This window comes from Dipodomys merriami, unplaced genomic scaffold (assembly GCF_024711535.1).
Source record: "Dipodomys merriami isolate MVZ:Mamm:240054 unplaced genomic scaffold, mDipMer1.0.p SCAF_7, whole genome shotgun sequence".
Classification (NCBI taxonomy): Eukaryota; Metazoa; Chordata; class Mammalia; order Rodentia; family Heteromyidae; genus Dipodomys; species Dipodomys merriami.
Window position 1 is genome coordinate 50200297 of NW_027206290.1, and position 14978 is coordinate 50215274.

General features: G+C 45.5%; 1 protein-coding gene across 6 annotated transcripts in view; it reads left to right on the forward strand.

Moving 5' to 3' along the window:
- Ninl (ninein like) overlaps nucleotides 1-14978 on the forward strand; it is a 129645-nt gene that overhangs the window by 78276 nt on the left and 36391 nt on the right. For all 6 annotated transcript variants that reach the window (XM_070006620.1, XM_070006618.1, XM_070006621.1 and 3 more), the window contains exons 10-15: nucleotides 903-1039; nucleotides 2732-2872; nucleotides 6305-6479; nucleotides 7378-7488; nucleotides 8031-8111; nucleotides 13775-13907. In XM_070006620.1, coding sequence (XP_069862721.1) covers nucleotides 903-1039; nucleotides 2732-2872; nucleotides 6305-6479; nucleotides 7378-7488; nucleotides 8031-8111; nucleotides 13775-13907 — 778 coding nt within the window. The remainder of the gene's footprint in view (nucleotides 1-902; nucleotides 1040-2731; nucleotides 2873-6304; nucleotides 6480-7377; nucleotides 7489-8030; nucleotides 8112-13774; nucleotides 13908-14978) is intronic.

Here is a 14978-nt window from a genome sequence, read left to right on the forward strand (position 1 = left end):
TTCTGTTCTATTAATTTTATTTTTCAAAATCCTATATGTGTTATTGTATACCTTTAATCACAACACTTGGGAAGCTGACTCAGGAGGATGCAAGATCCAGTCCAGCCTGCTTAAAAAAAATCTCTTAGAGGGTGAGGATGCTCCTTTCTGGGAAGTGTTTGCCCTTGCCCTTGCTCTCTCTCTTTTTTTTTTTTTAATTCAGTGGCTCCACATCCTCACCAAACCCTCTTTTGATAGATCATTTTTCTAACAACAACATCTTCCATCTGTGACTATGTGTCATAGAGATAGATGAATGAGGATCCTTCTGGTTTGTAATGACAAAAAAAGTCAATTCATATGGCTTAAGCAAAAGAATATTAAGGGCTTTAGTGGGCAGCCAGGGGGATGTAATTCAGGTGTCATGGGATCTGAGTCACATAGTAGAGTTGGGATCCTTCTCCCTCCTACTCTTCTCTCATGCTTTGTGGTGGTATTGGCTGTAAGCAGGCCTCTACTATGAATCTTTCCAAGGCTTACACAGATATTAAAACTGTTGGTTCCAGAGGGAAGAATCCTGCTCCCCTGGTCTCTGTCTTAGTCCCTATATGGTGCTTGAATGGGTACATCCCTGCCTGTATCTCAAACTTGGTCCAGGAAAGAGAACTCTATCCGGCCTGAGTTGTACCCATCCTTGAGTATACCAGTGACTAGAGTACAGTCACTGTTAGCACAGTGTTGGTAGCCCATCAGAATTACTTGCAATTGAGTCACTCCCTTAGGAGAGTTTGGTAGCTATGAAAGGTACAGGTGCTGGCTATAATAGCCATTATGGGTCTAGGCCCCTGGGACCTAGAGAATAAGAGAGTATGCTTGGAGATGTCCCTCATTTTCTGATGACCAGTGGGTCTTGCTCCTTCTAGAGCCTGGACTTCAACGTGGAAGAGAAAGTGAACCTTTTGGAGCTGACCTGGGCCCTTGACAACGAGCTTCTGACTGTTGATGGTGTCATTCAGCAAGCAGCCCTGGCCTGCTACCGCCAGGAACTGAGCTACCACCAGTAAGAGCCCATGTGGAACGACGGATGGAGTATAGGACACATCCTTCCCTACCCTCACCTGTGCCACTGGTTTATCCTGGAATGTGGAAGCTCCACGCTCTACCTATCTCCCGTGCTTCTTCTCTTTAGCTATAACTCAGAGGCAAAGGCAAGCAAATAGTTGTATAGAACAGAAGAGGTAGATGTTTTCCACATGTCCAGGCTGGGCAGGCCTAAGGATCTTGTGGACTGTTCACTTGTTACTGCCTTTGTTTTTATATCCACAGAATCGAAGGATGACCACTTCCTCCTCATGTTTGATGAGATGCTAGAGATCTATTTGTCATGGTCCTTCTTGAGCCCCTTTTACTGGAGTTCTAAGGACTTGAGCTTGACTCTTATCCTGTTGGAGCTCTCATTCTTTTTTTTTTTTTTTTTGACCGGTCAAGGGGCCTGAACTCTGGGCCTGGGCACTGTCCCTCACCTCTTCAGCTCAAGGCTAGTGCTCTACCACTCGAGCTGTAGCACCACTTCTGGCTTTTTCTGCTTATGTGGTGCTGAAGAATCAAACCCAGGGCCTTATGCATGCAAGGCAAGCACTCTACCACTGAGCCACCTTCCCAGCCCTGGAGCTCTCATTCTACTAGAGCTCAATGGTGTGGAGGCAGAAACCTCTCTAGTGGGCCAGGGGCCTGCTTCCAAGTGCATCCAGAGGGCTCTCAGGCTAAGGCTGGCAAAAGAGAAGGAAGTCCTTTCCAAATAGCAGAGTTGGGATAACATATTTTATCATAATTGAATTGGGTTTTGGTTTAGTTGAGTATTTAGATTTTGTTTTCTTAGTAATGTTCTGAAGTTTCAAAAATGATTGACAGAAACCAAAACTTTGATTCTAAAGACCGCTCCTTGTCAAGTACTGACAGATGGGCCTTCCTTTGGGCAGCTCTACAGATAGAAATAGCAGAAGAGAAAGGGCGAAGCCCAGTGCTCTTTCCATGGGGAACGTCTCCAGAGTAGCAGGAACCACAAGTGTTTTGTTTAGAACTTTGTTCATTTGGGCCAGGTGACTAGTCAAGGTCACACATACATAGCACCTTTTTCTCTGGGTGACTTGCTTGCCCTTGCTCAGATGCCAAGCTGCCAGGGCAGGGCTGTAACTAATACCAATAACCAGCCTGCTCCTCTTATGTGTCCATGCCCAGAAATTAATTCTCTAATGTTCTAAGCTTGTCTGCAGGTGTGGCATACTGCAGGGCTCTAGGCTCAGACTCATGAGTCATTTGGCTGGTGCCTCTCTCTCTCTGTCTCTGTCTCTCTCTCTTTCTCTCTTTCTTTCTTTCTTTCTCTCTCCCCTCCCCCTCTCTCTCTTCTCTTCTTCCTCTCTCATATCCCTCTCCCCTCCCTTTCTCCCCTGTTCCAATCCCCCTCTCCCCCTTCCTTCTCCCTATCACTCTCCCTCCCTTTTCTCCTTTTCTCTCGCCCCCTCTCTGCATGCCCATCTGTAAAATGGACATAGCAATCTTAAAAAGTGTCCCAGGAGTGGTTGTGGAGGCAGTGAGGCTAGTACACAGTTGGTCTACATGTGGCTCCCCAGTTAATGCATCTGTTTTTATAATTTACACAGACATGGAGTTTAAAGGGCTCAGAATAGGCCCAGGTGGGGCATGTCAGGCTGATGGTAGGGTCTGCATCTGACCTGTCTTCTTCCCATGGCAGAGGGCAAGTGGAGCAGCTGGTGCGGGAACGGGACAAGGTACGGCAGGACCTAGAGAGAGTTGAGAAGAGGAATCTGGAGTTTGTGAAAGAAATGGATGACTGCCACTCCGCCCTGGAGCAGCTCACAGAGAAGAAGGTCAAGTAAGTTTTGGGCTCAGAACAGCAGCTCCCTGGGCAGCCAAAGTAGCAATTCCATACCTGGGGCCACCAGGATCCCTATCTAAGGGTAGAGGGTCTATATAATATGGCCAGAAGTGAAGGCTAGAAGGCTAAGGCCACAGCTGGGGGCAGAGACCCTTTAGTTCCTCTGGAGCTAGTAAAAATTGAGAAGACACAGATCTGGAGATATCCTTTATCTTTTCTTCTTCCTTCGTCCTTCCCTTTTTTCCTCCTTAATTTTCTACTCCTTCTTCTCCTTCTCTCTCCCTCTCTCCTCCCTCCACCCCATAGTGATTTACATAGTCAGGCTCTAGTTAGAGCTGAACTCTGTACCGACATATACCATCCAGGTCCTTTTCCGGTAACTGGGGAAGGCTGGACACAATGGTCTGAAGCTTTCCTACCTCTGTGCAGAGGAGTGTGTGAGAAATAGCCTTGTGGGAGAAAGGGTATATATTTGACTGCAGCTGTGTTTGTACAGGAATATGTATGTGGGTGTGTAAGGATGGGCTTCAGTGCATGGGTGCATGTGGGGGTATGTGGAACTTATGTAGGAATGAGTGTGAGTACATGGGGGTGAATGTGCCAAGGGCTTTTGCAGGATAGGGATACTTTTCAAGGAGGTTGAAAATGAAGTATCCTTTTGCTAAACTTTTGAAAGTGTTTCCAGTCAAATCTGAATACACTGAGGCCTCCCCATAAGCAAATATGGAGACCCACCAAATGATGTAGTTGGGGTACTGGACCTCCTTGAGGACAAACTGGTTTGGATCACCTAGGACAGGTGGGTTTTTCACAGAAATTACTCAGTGTTGTTTCTCATCTTGTTAGCAATTGATAGTCTCCATTCATCTGAAGTGTCTGACAAGTCAGCTTTTACACTTTTACAGCGCTCTAGTCCAACGGATTCCTGAGCACCAAGTTAACACATCCTCAATTGTGGAGGTTGACTACTGTAATAAGATGCTTACCTTCACTTCTCTGAGATAGTCTCATTTCCCTGCCATCTAGAATCATTTTTGAGGTCAGTCTGAGTTTCCAAATTGTGTAAAACTTAAGAAAGAGAAGCAAAAGGCTGGAGGCATGGCTCAAGCAGTTAAGAGCCTGCCTAAAAAGAACAAATCCCTGCGTCCAAACCCCAGTACCATCTCCCTCAAAAGAGAGAGAGAGAGAGAGAGAGAGAGAGAGAGAGAGAGAGAGAGAGAGAGAGAGAGAGAGAGAGAGGATGGGCTTTATGGTGCACACCTTTATTATCCACATTCATGAAACTGAAGCAGGAGGATTTCCAGGTTTAAGAACAGTCTGAGACTTCATAGAAAAACTGTCTCCCTCCCCGCCCCCCCCCCAAAAAAAAAGAGTAAATAGGGCTCAGAGTTAGCACTTGGTTAGCATGCATAGGTCTCTGGGTTTGATCCCCAAGAATCCACCCCCCCACAAGAGAGATTACTAAGAGAGGCCATCACCTTGGTTGCTAGAACATTTCCTTTCTCTCAGTATCCCCTTCACACTGTTCTGATTGCTATTTTAATAGGGTTGTCATCAGCCTTATCACATTTATCCCTAAATGCTGGGATCCAAGGTGAGTGGCTGCAGGTTTGCTTCTGGCCGCCTCTTTACTGATATATCTGAGACCTTAATGATGCCTCTTCAGAATCCCTGTGGAGAGTGGGAGCAAAGGGTGAGGGGAGAGGCAGACCCTGACCCTCACAAGACCCTTCCTCTTATAGTTCTATACCAGCCATTCTCCAGAGGAATGGCTCAGTTAGTGATGTTCACAAAGAAAGAGACTCCTTTTTAAGCAAATATGTTCCAAAAAGCTAAAAGCAAATTGATTTTGGATCACAGCTCAAATAAACTGAGAGCTAGTTTACCTTGATCAGCAGCATGTATAGGGCTTAGTTTCCTCCTAAAGATCTGGGGGGGGGGTGATTTGGGGATGCTTCTTTGCTTGAGGTCAGAGGATCTTATATTCTGAGACAGTATTTCTGCATGTGAATGTGGTTGAGGAATGCATGAAGAGATGCTGAGTCAAAGCCCAGCACCCCATGTGCTGTATGGGTCTTTTAATCTTCTGTAAGCAGTGGGAATTAGATGTTCCTATAAATAATTCTGATGGTTGGGTTAGGTCTTACCACAGATGTAGTAAGTGGTACATATTTCTTGTAGAAAACTTATAAAAGTACAAACAAAAGTAAAACCAGAAACATCACTTCCCAGAGGCTATTATATCTTAACTTTACTCTCTATTTTTTTGGGTGCTACAGTTTGCACTCAGATCCTAGTGCCAGGCATTCTTGCCACTTGAGCCATGCCTTCAAACTCTCTTTTAGGTTATTATTTAGTTAGAATTTCATGTTTTTGCTAAGGGTTTTCCTAACTATGCTTTCTGCACAGCTGGGTCTATACCATACCATTACTCCAAAACTACTGATTGAGATGAGATTTCACTAACTTCTTGCCTTGAACCATCATCCTTTCTATCTCCGAGATCCTCAGAAATCAGCCTCCTGAGTAGCTAGGATTAAGACATGAGCCTACCCAAAGACATTTAAAAATGACAGAAAAGTACATACAATACAGTGCAAAGAGTCACTTTTATAGTATTTCCCCCTAAGTAACAGCTGCCTTGTATCCCTTTTCTTCCCCTTTGAGTATTATTTCTCTAAAGTTATAAGCTGAGATTAAAGGCTGGGCTGTGTGGATTGTAAAATGAATCTGTATCTTCTCTTATGTTTGATGCTGGCCCTGCCAAGTCTCCTGTGGAAGTAAGAGACTCACTTCTCTATAGTCAAGATAGAGTTAGTATGAGAAATCTGTGAAACTGTTTCAGTGATAAGACTAAGACTTGATTTTGTTTTCCCATAAGAGCAAAAGTTGTTGCTAAAGATAAATGCAAAGTCTGAGGGGAAGATGCCTCATTCTCTCCATCTGACTTTGGGAATTTATTGACCATGCTTTATTTTTGGCCTATTTTCTGAGGATGGAGATTGACTTTTATGTGCATCTGGTGTAAAAGGCCTTTATCACAGGGCTGCTGTGGAGTTATGTATGTGAAATGCAGAAACAGTAGGTGGAAGGCAGAACATCAGTTGGACCCATCCCAGATAACTCCATATACTCACTTTCCCCACAGGTATGAGAAGGACTTCAGGGGTTTGACATCTGAGCTACCAGCATCCATTGTCTAGAGGTTTCATCTGGCAGCCTGTGAGGGAGGAACACCACCAACAGGCATGCCCTCCTTCTAGCATGGACAGTTTACTTGCTGAAAGTCAATCCCATCTTCCAAATAGGATGATAGGGTCCAAGGTGGTCAGACTAGGGCTGAGGGCAGGGGGGCTAGGAGGGGAGGAATCCTGAGGAGGCAGGTGGTACCTGCAAGAGCCCCAGTGTTGGTTGTGTGCTGTGTTTCAGACACCTGGAGCAGGAGTACAGGGGAAGGCTGAGCCTCCTGCGATCTGAGGTGGAAATGGAAAGGGAGCTGTTCTGGGAACAGGCCCGCAGGCAGAGGTCTGTGCTGGAGCAGGATGTGAGCCGCTTGCGGGCTGAGGAGGTCAGCCTCCGAGAGAAGCTGACTTTGTCTCTGAAGGTAGGTGGAGGTACATCCCTGGGGTACCTTGTTCAGACAGAAATGGTTGGAAGAGCAAAATGACCTTACATTCTCAGCCTGAGCAGGTGACCTGTTCTTTCAAGGAATCCCTTTTACTCCTTCCTCTGGCTCTCATTCTACTCTGGGCCAAAATGATGTGAATGCAGGGAGGGGCAGCCACCCTAGACAGCATGGCTGCATCCCAGAGTCTAGGTGTAGCCTACCAGAATCCAGACTTGTGGCCTGGAGCAGACATGGCTTCTATGGGCTTTGCTTTATGTCCCATGCCCTATATTCATCCTGTACTTGGCTGCAGTGAGATGTCCAGGCTGCATGGATAGTTGAGACACAGAGGTACTCACCCACATGCCTGGTCCTTACTCTGTGCCCAGATTTTTCTTCTTTTCTAACTCAGTAGCCTCTTCTATATCTGTCCTGGTTCCCTTCAGTCTCTGCTTTCTCTGGGAGGAGGACTGGACATAACCCAAGCCACCTACCAACTTTGTCCTTTCAACCTTCTCAGCCTGTTCCTCAGTGCCTACAGACCTTTTCCTCTTGAGTTCCTTGCTGGACTTTAGCCGTACTGGTGCTATTTCAAATACTTCACATAGACAGCAGCTTAGAAATGATATATTATTTATGATCTTACTGATCATGGAGTTGGGGGAAAGCAGAGACAATGGGGAAGCCATGGGCTTTGGTGGGACATGGGGGCCTGTCTCGCTGGCAGGCATGGTCCATGGTGGCGTAGTCCTACGTAAAGGCCTTGCCTTTTGAGGGTTTTCCCCTGAATGGTACTGGGAACAAGACTCTAACTTAAGAGAAAGGATATTAAGACCTGCCAATAATTCCCTCCTTTGTTTCATGGGCCTGGTGGACATCTGCCTGTGTCTCCTAGGAAAACAGTCGATTACAGAAGGAGATCGTGGAAGTAGTAGAAAAGCTTTCAGATTCAGAGAAGCTGGTTCTGAAACTGCAGAGTGACCTGGAGTTTGTGCTGAAGGATAAGGCAAGTCCTTTTGTTGGTTGTGGGCTTGAAAAAAATCTTGAAAAAGAGTATGTGCATGACTGAATATAATTACTTGCACTGAGATTCAAGACTGGATGGGAACTAGCATGGTGACCTTGCCTTTTGTGCCTTCATGGCAATGTGAAGTGCCCAGCACTTCGCAGGCTTTTTAGTGGCATGCTAGGGCTGTCAGATCAGGCTTCAGTCCCTTTTCTAGGGAGTGGGGCCAAGGAGGGAGGCTGGAGCTGTTATTAGGAAGCTCTCACATGGCTTTACCTGTCTGTTCCAAGAGGAGAGCAGAGGCTTCCCAGATATATAAAGTAAGAGGAGGAGGAGAAGGAGGGGAAGAGGAGAAGGGTCTGAGAGGTTGTACTCTGAAGTACGTAGCCTATGGGAAGGAGTCAATCAGGTTCTCAGATCCAGGGCTGGAGTGCAAGGGGAGTGGGGATGGGCTCTTCCCATCATTGCCTGTTCTCCTCGTCTGCTGAGCTTTGAACCCAGGGCTTCACACATGCTTATTTACCTGCCTTTCTGACTTTCAGCTGGAGCCACAGAACACAGAGCTCCTGGCCCAGGAGGAGCGGTTTGCAGCAGTCCTGAAGGAATATGAGCGCAAATGCCGGGTATGTGCCCTTCCCAGACAACTTAGCCATCCAGAGTAGCCCTGTGTCCTGCAGTACAGTATTGGGGCCCTTGTTTCTGTCATAGGTGCACAGGCCCCTCAGGTACTCTGCACTCCCAGTCACTGAAGCAATGGAGGAAAGGGGTGCCTTTGAGTCAGCACCAGCACTGTGGGTTGGCAAAGCCTATCTGGCTCAGATTCACGTGGCAATGTGCAAGGCCTTGGCTCCCTCGCCTCATGGGTGTGCTACACTCTTTGTCTTCACATGGTCAGATGAGAGACAGGCAGCAGGAGTATCTTCTCAATGCAGAGATTCTCAGTACCACATGGGCATTACTGAGTTGTGCTGTGTCTAAGAATTCCTTAGTTTCTTTTAGGGTAAGTTCTTTTGAAGAAATTAAAGTTTACTTTAAAAAACAAAACAGAAAACCCACAGAAGCAAATCAGAATTGAGTTGGGTTAATTAACAATACAAAACAGTTCTGATTTACACAGTAATTTATCATATAGTTTCATGGTTAGTTCTTGGTTAGTATTTAATTTACCAGAAGTTAATTTCCTTATTAGCTCTTAGTATGTAATTTATCAAAAGTTAATTTATGTAAAAGCAACCTTTACAAAGACAAGAATATTTGTGGTTAAAATTAGGCACCACTGAAAACTTCTACCCTTGAATCTCGGTGCTGTGGTGTGAGTCTATAGTCCTATTTTCTCTCTCTCTCTTTTTTTTTTTTTTTTGTCGGTCGTGGGGCTTGAACTCTGGGCCTAGGCACTGTCCCTGAGCTCTTCAGCTCAAGGCTAGCACTCTACCACTTGAGCTACAATGCCACTTCTGGCTTTTTCTGCTTTTGTGGTGCTTAGGAATTGAACCCAGGGCCTCATGCATGCAAGGCAAGCACTCTACCACTGAGCTACCTTCCCAGCCCCCTGTAATCCCATTTTCTAGAGAGGGTGAGGAAGAAGGATTACTTAGGCCTGGTAGTTCTGGACAACCTAGCAAGTCCCCAGTCTGAAAAGAAAGCTCCAACCATAGCCCACTTGCCCTTCTCATACCCATGGCATTAAGAAGGTCGCATTGAGACAGGAAGATAATAGAAAGCAAAAAAAAAAAGAAAACAAACCTCCAAATGCTCAGTATTGAAATGGTGACAATTTGTCCTGATTATTTTAAATAGAATTCTGCATAGCCTTGAAAATAACATGGAAGTGATGATTCTAGACTTGAAATTTTACATAGGCAACATTGCTGAGTGACCAAAGATAAATAATAGGAATCCTCAGATTATGGCCATTCAAACTACATAGGGACTGGAGGTATAGCTCAGTAGTAGAAACCATATTTAGCATCTACAAGGCCTGGGTTTCATCTCTATCACCATAAACAAAAACAAAAAAAAATCCTGTGTAATAAACTCCATTGACAAAGACGACAAAAATCTGAGATCAACAAATTTTATTCTTTAGTCATTGTTTATTTATTTGCCGGTCTTGGGACTTGAACTCAGGGCCTGGCCTCTTTGTGCTCAAGGCTAGTGCTGTACCACGTGAGCCACAGTTCCACTTCTGGCTTTTTCTAGGTAGTTATTAGAGATGAGAATCTCCCAGACTTTCCTGCTTGAGCTGGCTTCAAACCATGATCCTCAGATCTCAGCTTCCTGAGTAGTTAGGATTACAGGAGTGAGCCACCAGCACCCAATTTATTTTTCATTTTTTTTTCCTTCAAATTTTCTGTGAGGAATCGAACCCAGAGCTTCATGCATGCTAGGCAAGTACTCTACCACTGAGCCATCTTCCCAGCCCAGAGAGGTTAGTAATTTTGATACTCAAATTTGGCCAGTGGCAGTCTCAAACTTCCAAAAACTTCTTTCTGGTATTGCGGTTGTACCTCACTCTCATTCTTTCCTTTCAGGGAGAAGCAAGCTCCCTGAACCATGTCCCTGTGACATGCTATCATCATTTTTGTTGTTGCTTTGTTTTGTTTACCCCTCCTGACAAAGCAACTTATGCAAACTTACCTTACAGTGTGCCTGCACTCACTCTGAAATCTGCCATTTCTCCAATGAGTCCCGGTTCCTTTCATGAGGAAATTATTTTAGAGATAATATGCTTGGTGAATATATTGCTCCTAGGTATCACTGCTTCTTGGCTGAGGGCATATTTTTCATTCAGCCTTCAAATCTACAAGGTAGGCAACCTGTGCCTTTCTCCACTGTGTCTCTCCCATCTTCCCAAAGTCATATTTCAGGGGGGTTCCTTGTACTTTGTAGTAAGAGTGTTTGTTAGCAAGGTCACCATGCCTTGATGCCAAATTCCCTTTCTATGTAATTGTCACTTTAGTGTTGCCTCTTTCAGCCATTAATCTCGTTTTAATGAGTTGTTTTTGTTAATGGGGATTCTGAAATGTCATTCAGACCCTACTGAGAGAGTCTCTATGGTTCCTATTTCACTGCTACCTTGGAATAGCATGCCATCTATCAGAAAACCGAAAATTGATCTTTCTTTTAAGCACTTACATACCAGCTCCTAACAGATGCCCAATTCTTCCTGCTTTCTAGATAATTCTATCGTGTTTGTGTGTTTAACCCATCTTGTCCCCACAGCTAGCCTGAAGGATCTACCTTCCTCTCACATCTCCTAAAACTGCTTCTGGGCAGTGGTGTTGGACGTCATTCTCTCACCTGATTATCTTTGTGAGCTTGCTTCTCCCTGGTAACCAGACCTCCCTCCCCATCTAAAAAAATCCTCAAGGGTTCATGGTCCACAAATCCTGAGGGCCAGAGGACATGATTGTTGGTTGGCATTGTCACAAAAGTGTCTTCCTGGCTGGGGAAATAGTACCGCACAGTTTTCTCAGTGTCTTAAGCCACTTGAATAAATGTGTACTGTAAATTGGCATAGATGGCTCAAGCCTAAAATCCTAGCTACTCAAGAGGCTGAAATCTGAGCAGTAAGGTTTGAAGTTAGTCCATTTAGATAAATCTGAAAGACTCTTATGTCCAGTTAACCAGCTTGGCTGTGGCTCAAGTGGTAGAGTGCCAGCCTTGAGTTAGAAAGTTGAACAACAGGAAGTGGCGCTGTAGCACAAGTGGTAGAGCGCTAGCCTTGAGCTGAAGAGCTGAGGGACAACACCCAGGCCCAGAGTTCAAGGCCCATGACCGACCAAAAAAAACAAAACAAAACAAAAAGTTGAGCAACAATGTGAAGTATGAGCACAAAAAAATAATATGTATTGTGCGTAATAGGATCCCTGCCAGCTGCCTCCATGGAGATACCCACTACCTTCACCAATCACACCTAGTCTAACTAGTCATTTCATCTGAGGGTCCTGGATTTCTGGAACTGCTGAATTTGTGGATATGTATATACTTTCATTTGGGGCATAACATTGTGTAGAATTGATTCTGTGGATGATGCCTTACAGATTGGCACTGACTAGTCCACTCAGGATGTGAGTTCCCACATCATGGAGGCATGTAGCTTCAAGTTGTCTCGTAGGCATATTAACATTTTTAAGTAATAATGTAATGTAAGTGATGCTAATTTTTATAGGGTATTTTATTTAGTCTAGAAAATCAGCAATGTCATTTTAATGCATCATCATTGTAAATAAATAATTGGGATTGTTTATATTCTTTCTTTGGAGTAAACCTTTGAAATCAGGTGTATATTTAGACTTCAGGAGCTCAACAGTGCTCATAGCATACAACTCTGGACAGCTTGGGGCCATCTGAACCATGTGAGGCTAAAGTGTGATGGGCAGGACAAGTTAGCAAGTTAGCTTTCTAACAGAACAGAGCCTCTCCTTCCTTGGGAGAAACATGTGTATTCTCACTAGGGCACTGAGTGAGTGCTTCTTCATGATTTGCAGAGCCTGTCGTTTCTCCCCACAGGTGGGAAGTTCTGAGGAGAAGCACCTTCTCTATGAGCCAATGGGTAGCTGGCAGGCCCATTGGCCTCCAGGGCTAGTTCCAGGAAGATTAGTAGGTTTGTCCAACAAGAGTTGTCCAGCCAGTGATTCACACCTATAATCCTAGTTGCTAGGGATGCTGAGACCTGGAGGATTATAGTTCAGAGCCAGCCCAGCAGAAAAGTCCATAAGATTCTATCTCCATTTAATCAGCAAAATACCGAACTAGAGGTAGGGCTCAAGTAATAGATCACAAGCCATGAGCAAAAAAGGCTAAGCAAGAGCATGAGACCCTGAGTTCAAGCTCCCAAACACAAAAAAATTGTCCAGAGAGACTATAAGGATCAAAAAGAAACTCAGGGGCTGGGAAGGTGGCTCAATGGTAGAGTGCTTGCCTTGCATGCATGAAGCCCTGGGTTCAATTCCTCAGCACCACGTAAGCAGAAAAAGCCAGAAGTGGTACTGTGGCTCAAGTGGTAGAGTGCTAGCCTTGAGCTGAAGAGCTGAGGGACAGCGCCCAGGCCAGAGTTCAGGTCCTACGACCAACCAAAAAAAAAAAAAAAAGAAACTCAGAACCAGAGAGGGAGCGAGCTGCTGTCTATGCATGTACTGTGTTGGCCTTTGATCCTCTCTCCATGGTTCAGTTCAGGCTTCTTCACAGCATGGTGGCCAGCTCCCCCAGAGGCAGTATCCTAGAGAAGTGGGGGAACTTTGTCCTTCAAAGGCATGTGGCCTTTTCTGCTGCTTTCTAGGTTGGACCCAAATTGGGGACACAGACCCACAGCAGGAGTGGTCATGTTGCCATTCTTCTTCAGAGTCTGCAGGGCTATAAACTCCTTTTCTCATTCCTTTAATAAGGAAGTATCTGAGCCTGTTTGTCAAGACATAACTTCAGGGCTGGGAATGTGGCTTAGTGGTAGAGTGCTTGCCTAGCATGCCTGAAGCCCTGGGTTCAATTCCTCACTACCACATAAACAGAAAAAGCCAGAAGTGGCACTGTGGTTCAAGTGGTAGAGTGTTAGCCTTGAGCAAAAGAAGCTCAGGGATAGCGTCCAGGTCCTGAGTTCAAGCCCCAAGACTGGCAAAAAAAAAAAAAAGATATAACTTTACTCAAGTGCATACAAAATGATGTCAGCCATCAATAAAGACCCTTCCTTTGAAGCTTCCACCCCTGCCTGTACAGTATCTCTCCCCCAGCCCACTTCCTGCTGTCTGTACAGCTTCTACCACCTCAGGCATCTATTTGCCATGTGTATCTCTGCTTTGTGGCATTTGATCTAAAGCAAATGGCCCCTCTTTGGTGTTAATAGCTACAGCTGCAGAGCCCTTTGCAGTTCCACAATTGCTGAGGAAAGAATCGAAGCATATAGCTCAGCACATAAAACAGAAGGTCACACCTGATACCACAGTTATTTCTTTAAACAGTACCAGTAGTGTTAGATATTGATGATTGTCTGTATTTTACACATTTTTGACTCAGTATCTACATTTTTCCTTGAGTCCTTCTCCTGTATCTACTGATAGGAAGTGATTTAATGCATGAGAAACTCAAGAAATGGCCTCCACTTGTGCTTAGCCCATAGTATAGTTAGGGACTTGAAATCCAGGTTGTTATAGACAAGGAGTATAGAGAATCAGTACCTGCTGTCCTCAGAGTGGATAAAGGATGCTCCCTGTGGATAGGGCTGGTTCTGGGTTTGTCCTTTCTGGACTGAGTGGCTGCAGTAGCTGGAGGAGGTGTCTCACTGCCCATGTAGGACCTACAAGATCAGAATGATGAACTGCAATCCAAGCTGGAAGGACTTCAGGCACAGTTGCATGAGAGCTGGCCGAGCCCATCAGGAGAATTGAGTATCCGTGGAAGGCGGCTTCCTGGACGTGGACCAGCAGGTAGGAGTCAGCCCTTGAGGTGAGGTGGGGGTGGCACTCCATGGAGATGGTTTCTAGGCTAGATACTGACACAGCCTCCTAGATACCAGAGATCAGTCGAGGAAGGTGGAAGGTTTTACCATTTGGGTACAGGTGATGAAAGTTTTGTTCATATAGATGATCAAATGATGGATCCAGTGAGACATCACAGGCAGCACAGAACACTAGAAGCTCACTTAGACAGGGTGGCTACAAGTAGAGGACAGTAACCACTAGGAGGAGGTTCCTGCTCCATCTTCCTGGGCTCAGAGATCTTACTTGAGGCTCCTACCCTCCCAGGTGATGTGTTGGGACAAGCTCCAAATGCTAACAGTGCCTATGTTGGGGTATTCTTGGCTTCTGAAGGCCAGAATAGGGAGGTGCTCGAGGTTTGCAGTGGTCTTTTTGGAGGCCAGGGGATGGCATGTGCTGTTTGGTCTCTGTCCTATTGGTTGTGCCAAGCAGTCATATTGGGGCAGTTGTTTGGACCCCATCCCTCTGCTGCCAGTGAGCCCGTGGAGACCCGACAGTTACCACACCCCCCTCAGTCACACGTAATGACAACCCAACCACTCAGAGAACACTGTGCTTCCATATGTAATTCAAAGAGCATGTTGTAAGGTTCCCATGTTGCCCTAAAACTTCTTAAGAAAATAGAAAAAAAATACCCTAAAGAGTCAACATGGGGACATCCAAAGGGAATCTAATGGGTGTCTCTGTACATGGGATCCACTGAGGCAGCCCTCTTTACTGGAATTAGAGGACTCCCCAGATCCACATTCAATCCTAGACATGAAAGATTGCCCTTGGCATACTCTATGTGCCAGGGAGGACAGAGGTGTTGGTGTGCAGACATACATGGAGTTTTTTACAGATTGCCACCTTAGTGTGGCATGCAGCCCAGTCTCAGGGAAAGGATGATTTTCAGGTCTCCTGGTCAGTTGGGGAGCCTGTGCTATGCAGAGCATCTCAGGACCCTGGGGAGAGGTCCTGCAGCCCCACCCCTCCTTGCATCAAGGTCTGCCATTATTGAGGCCCCTGTCAGAACCGTCA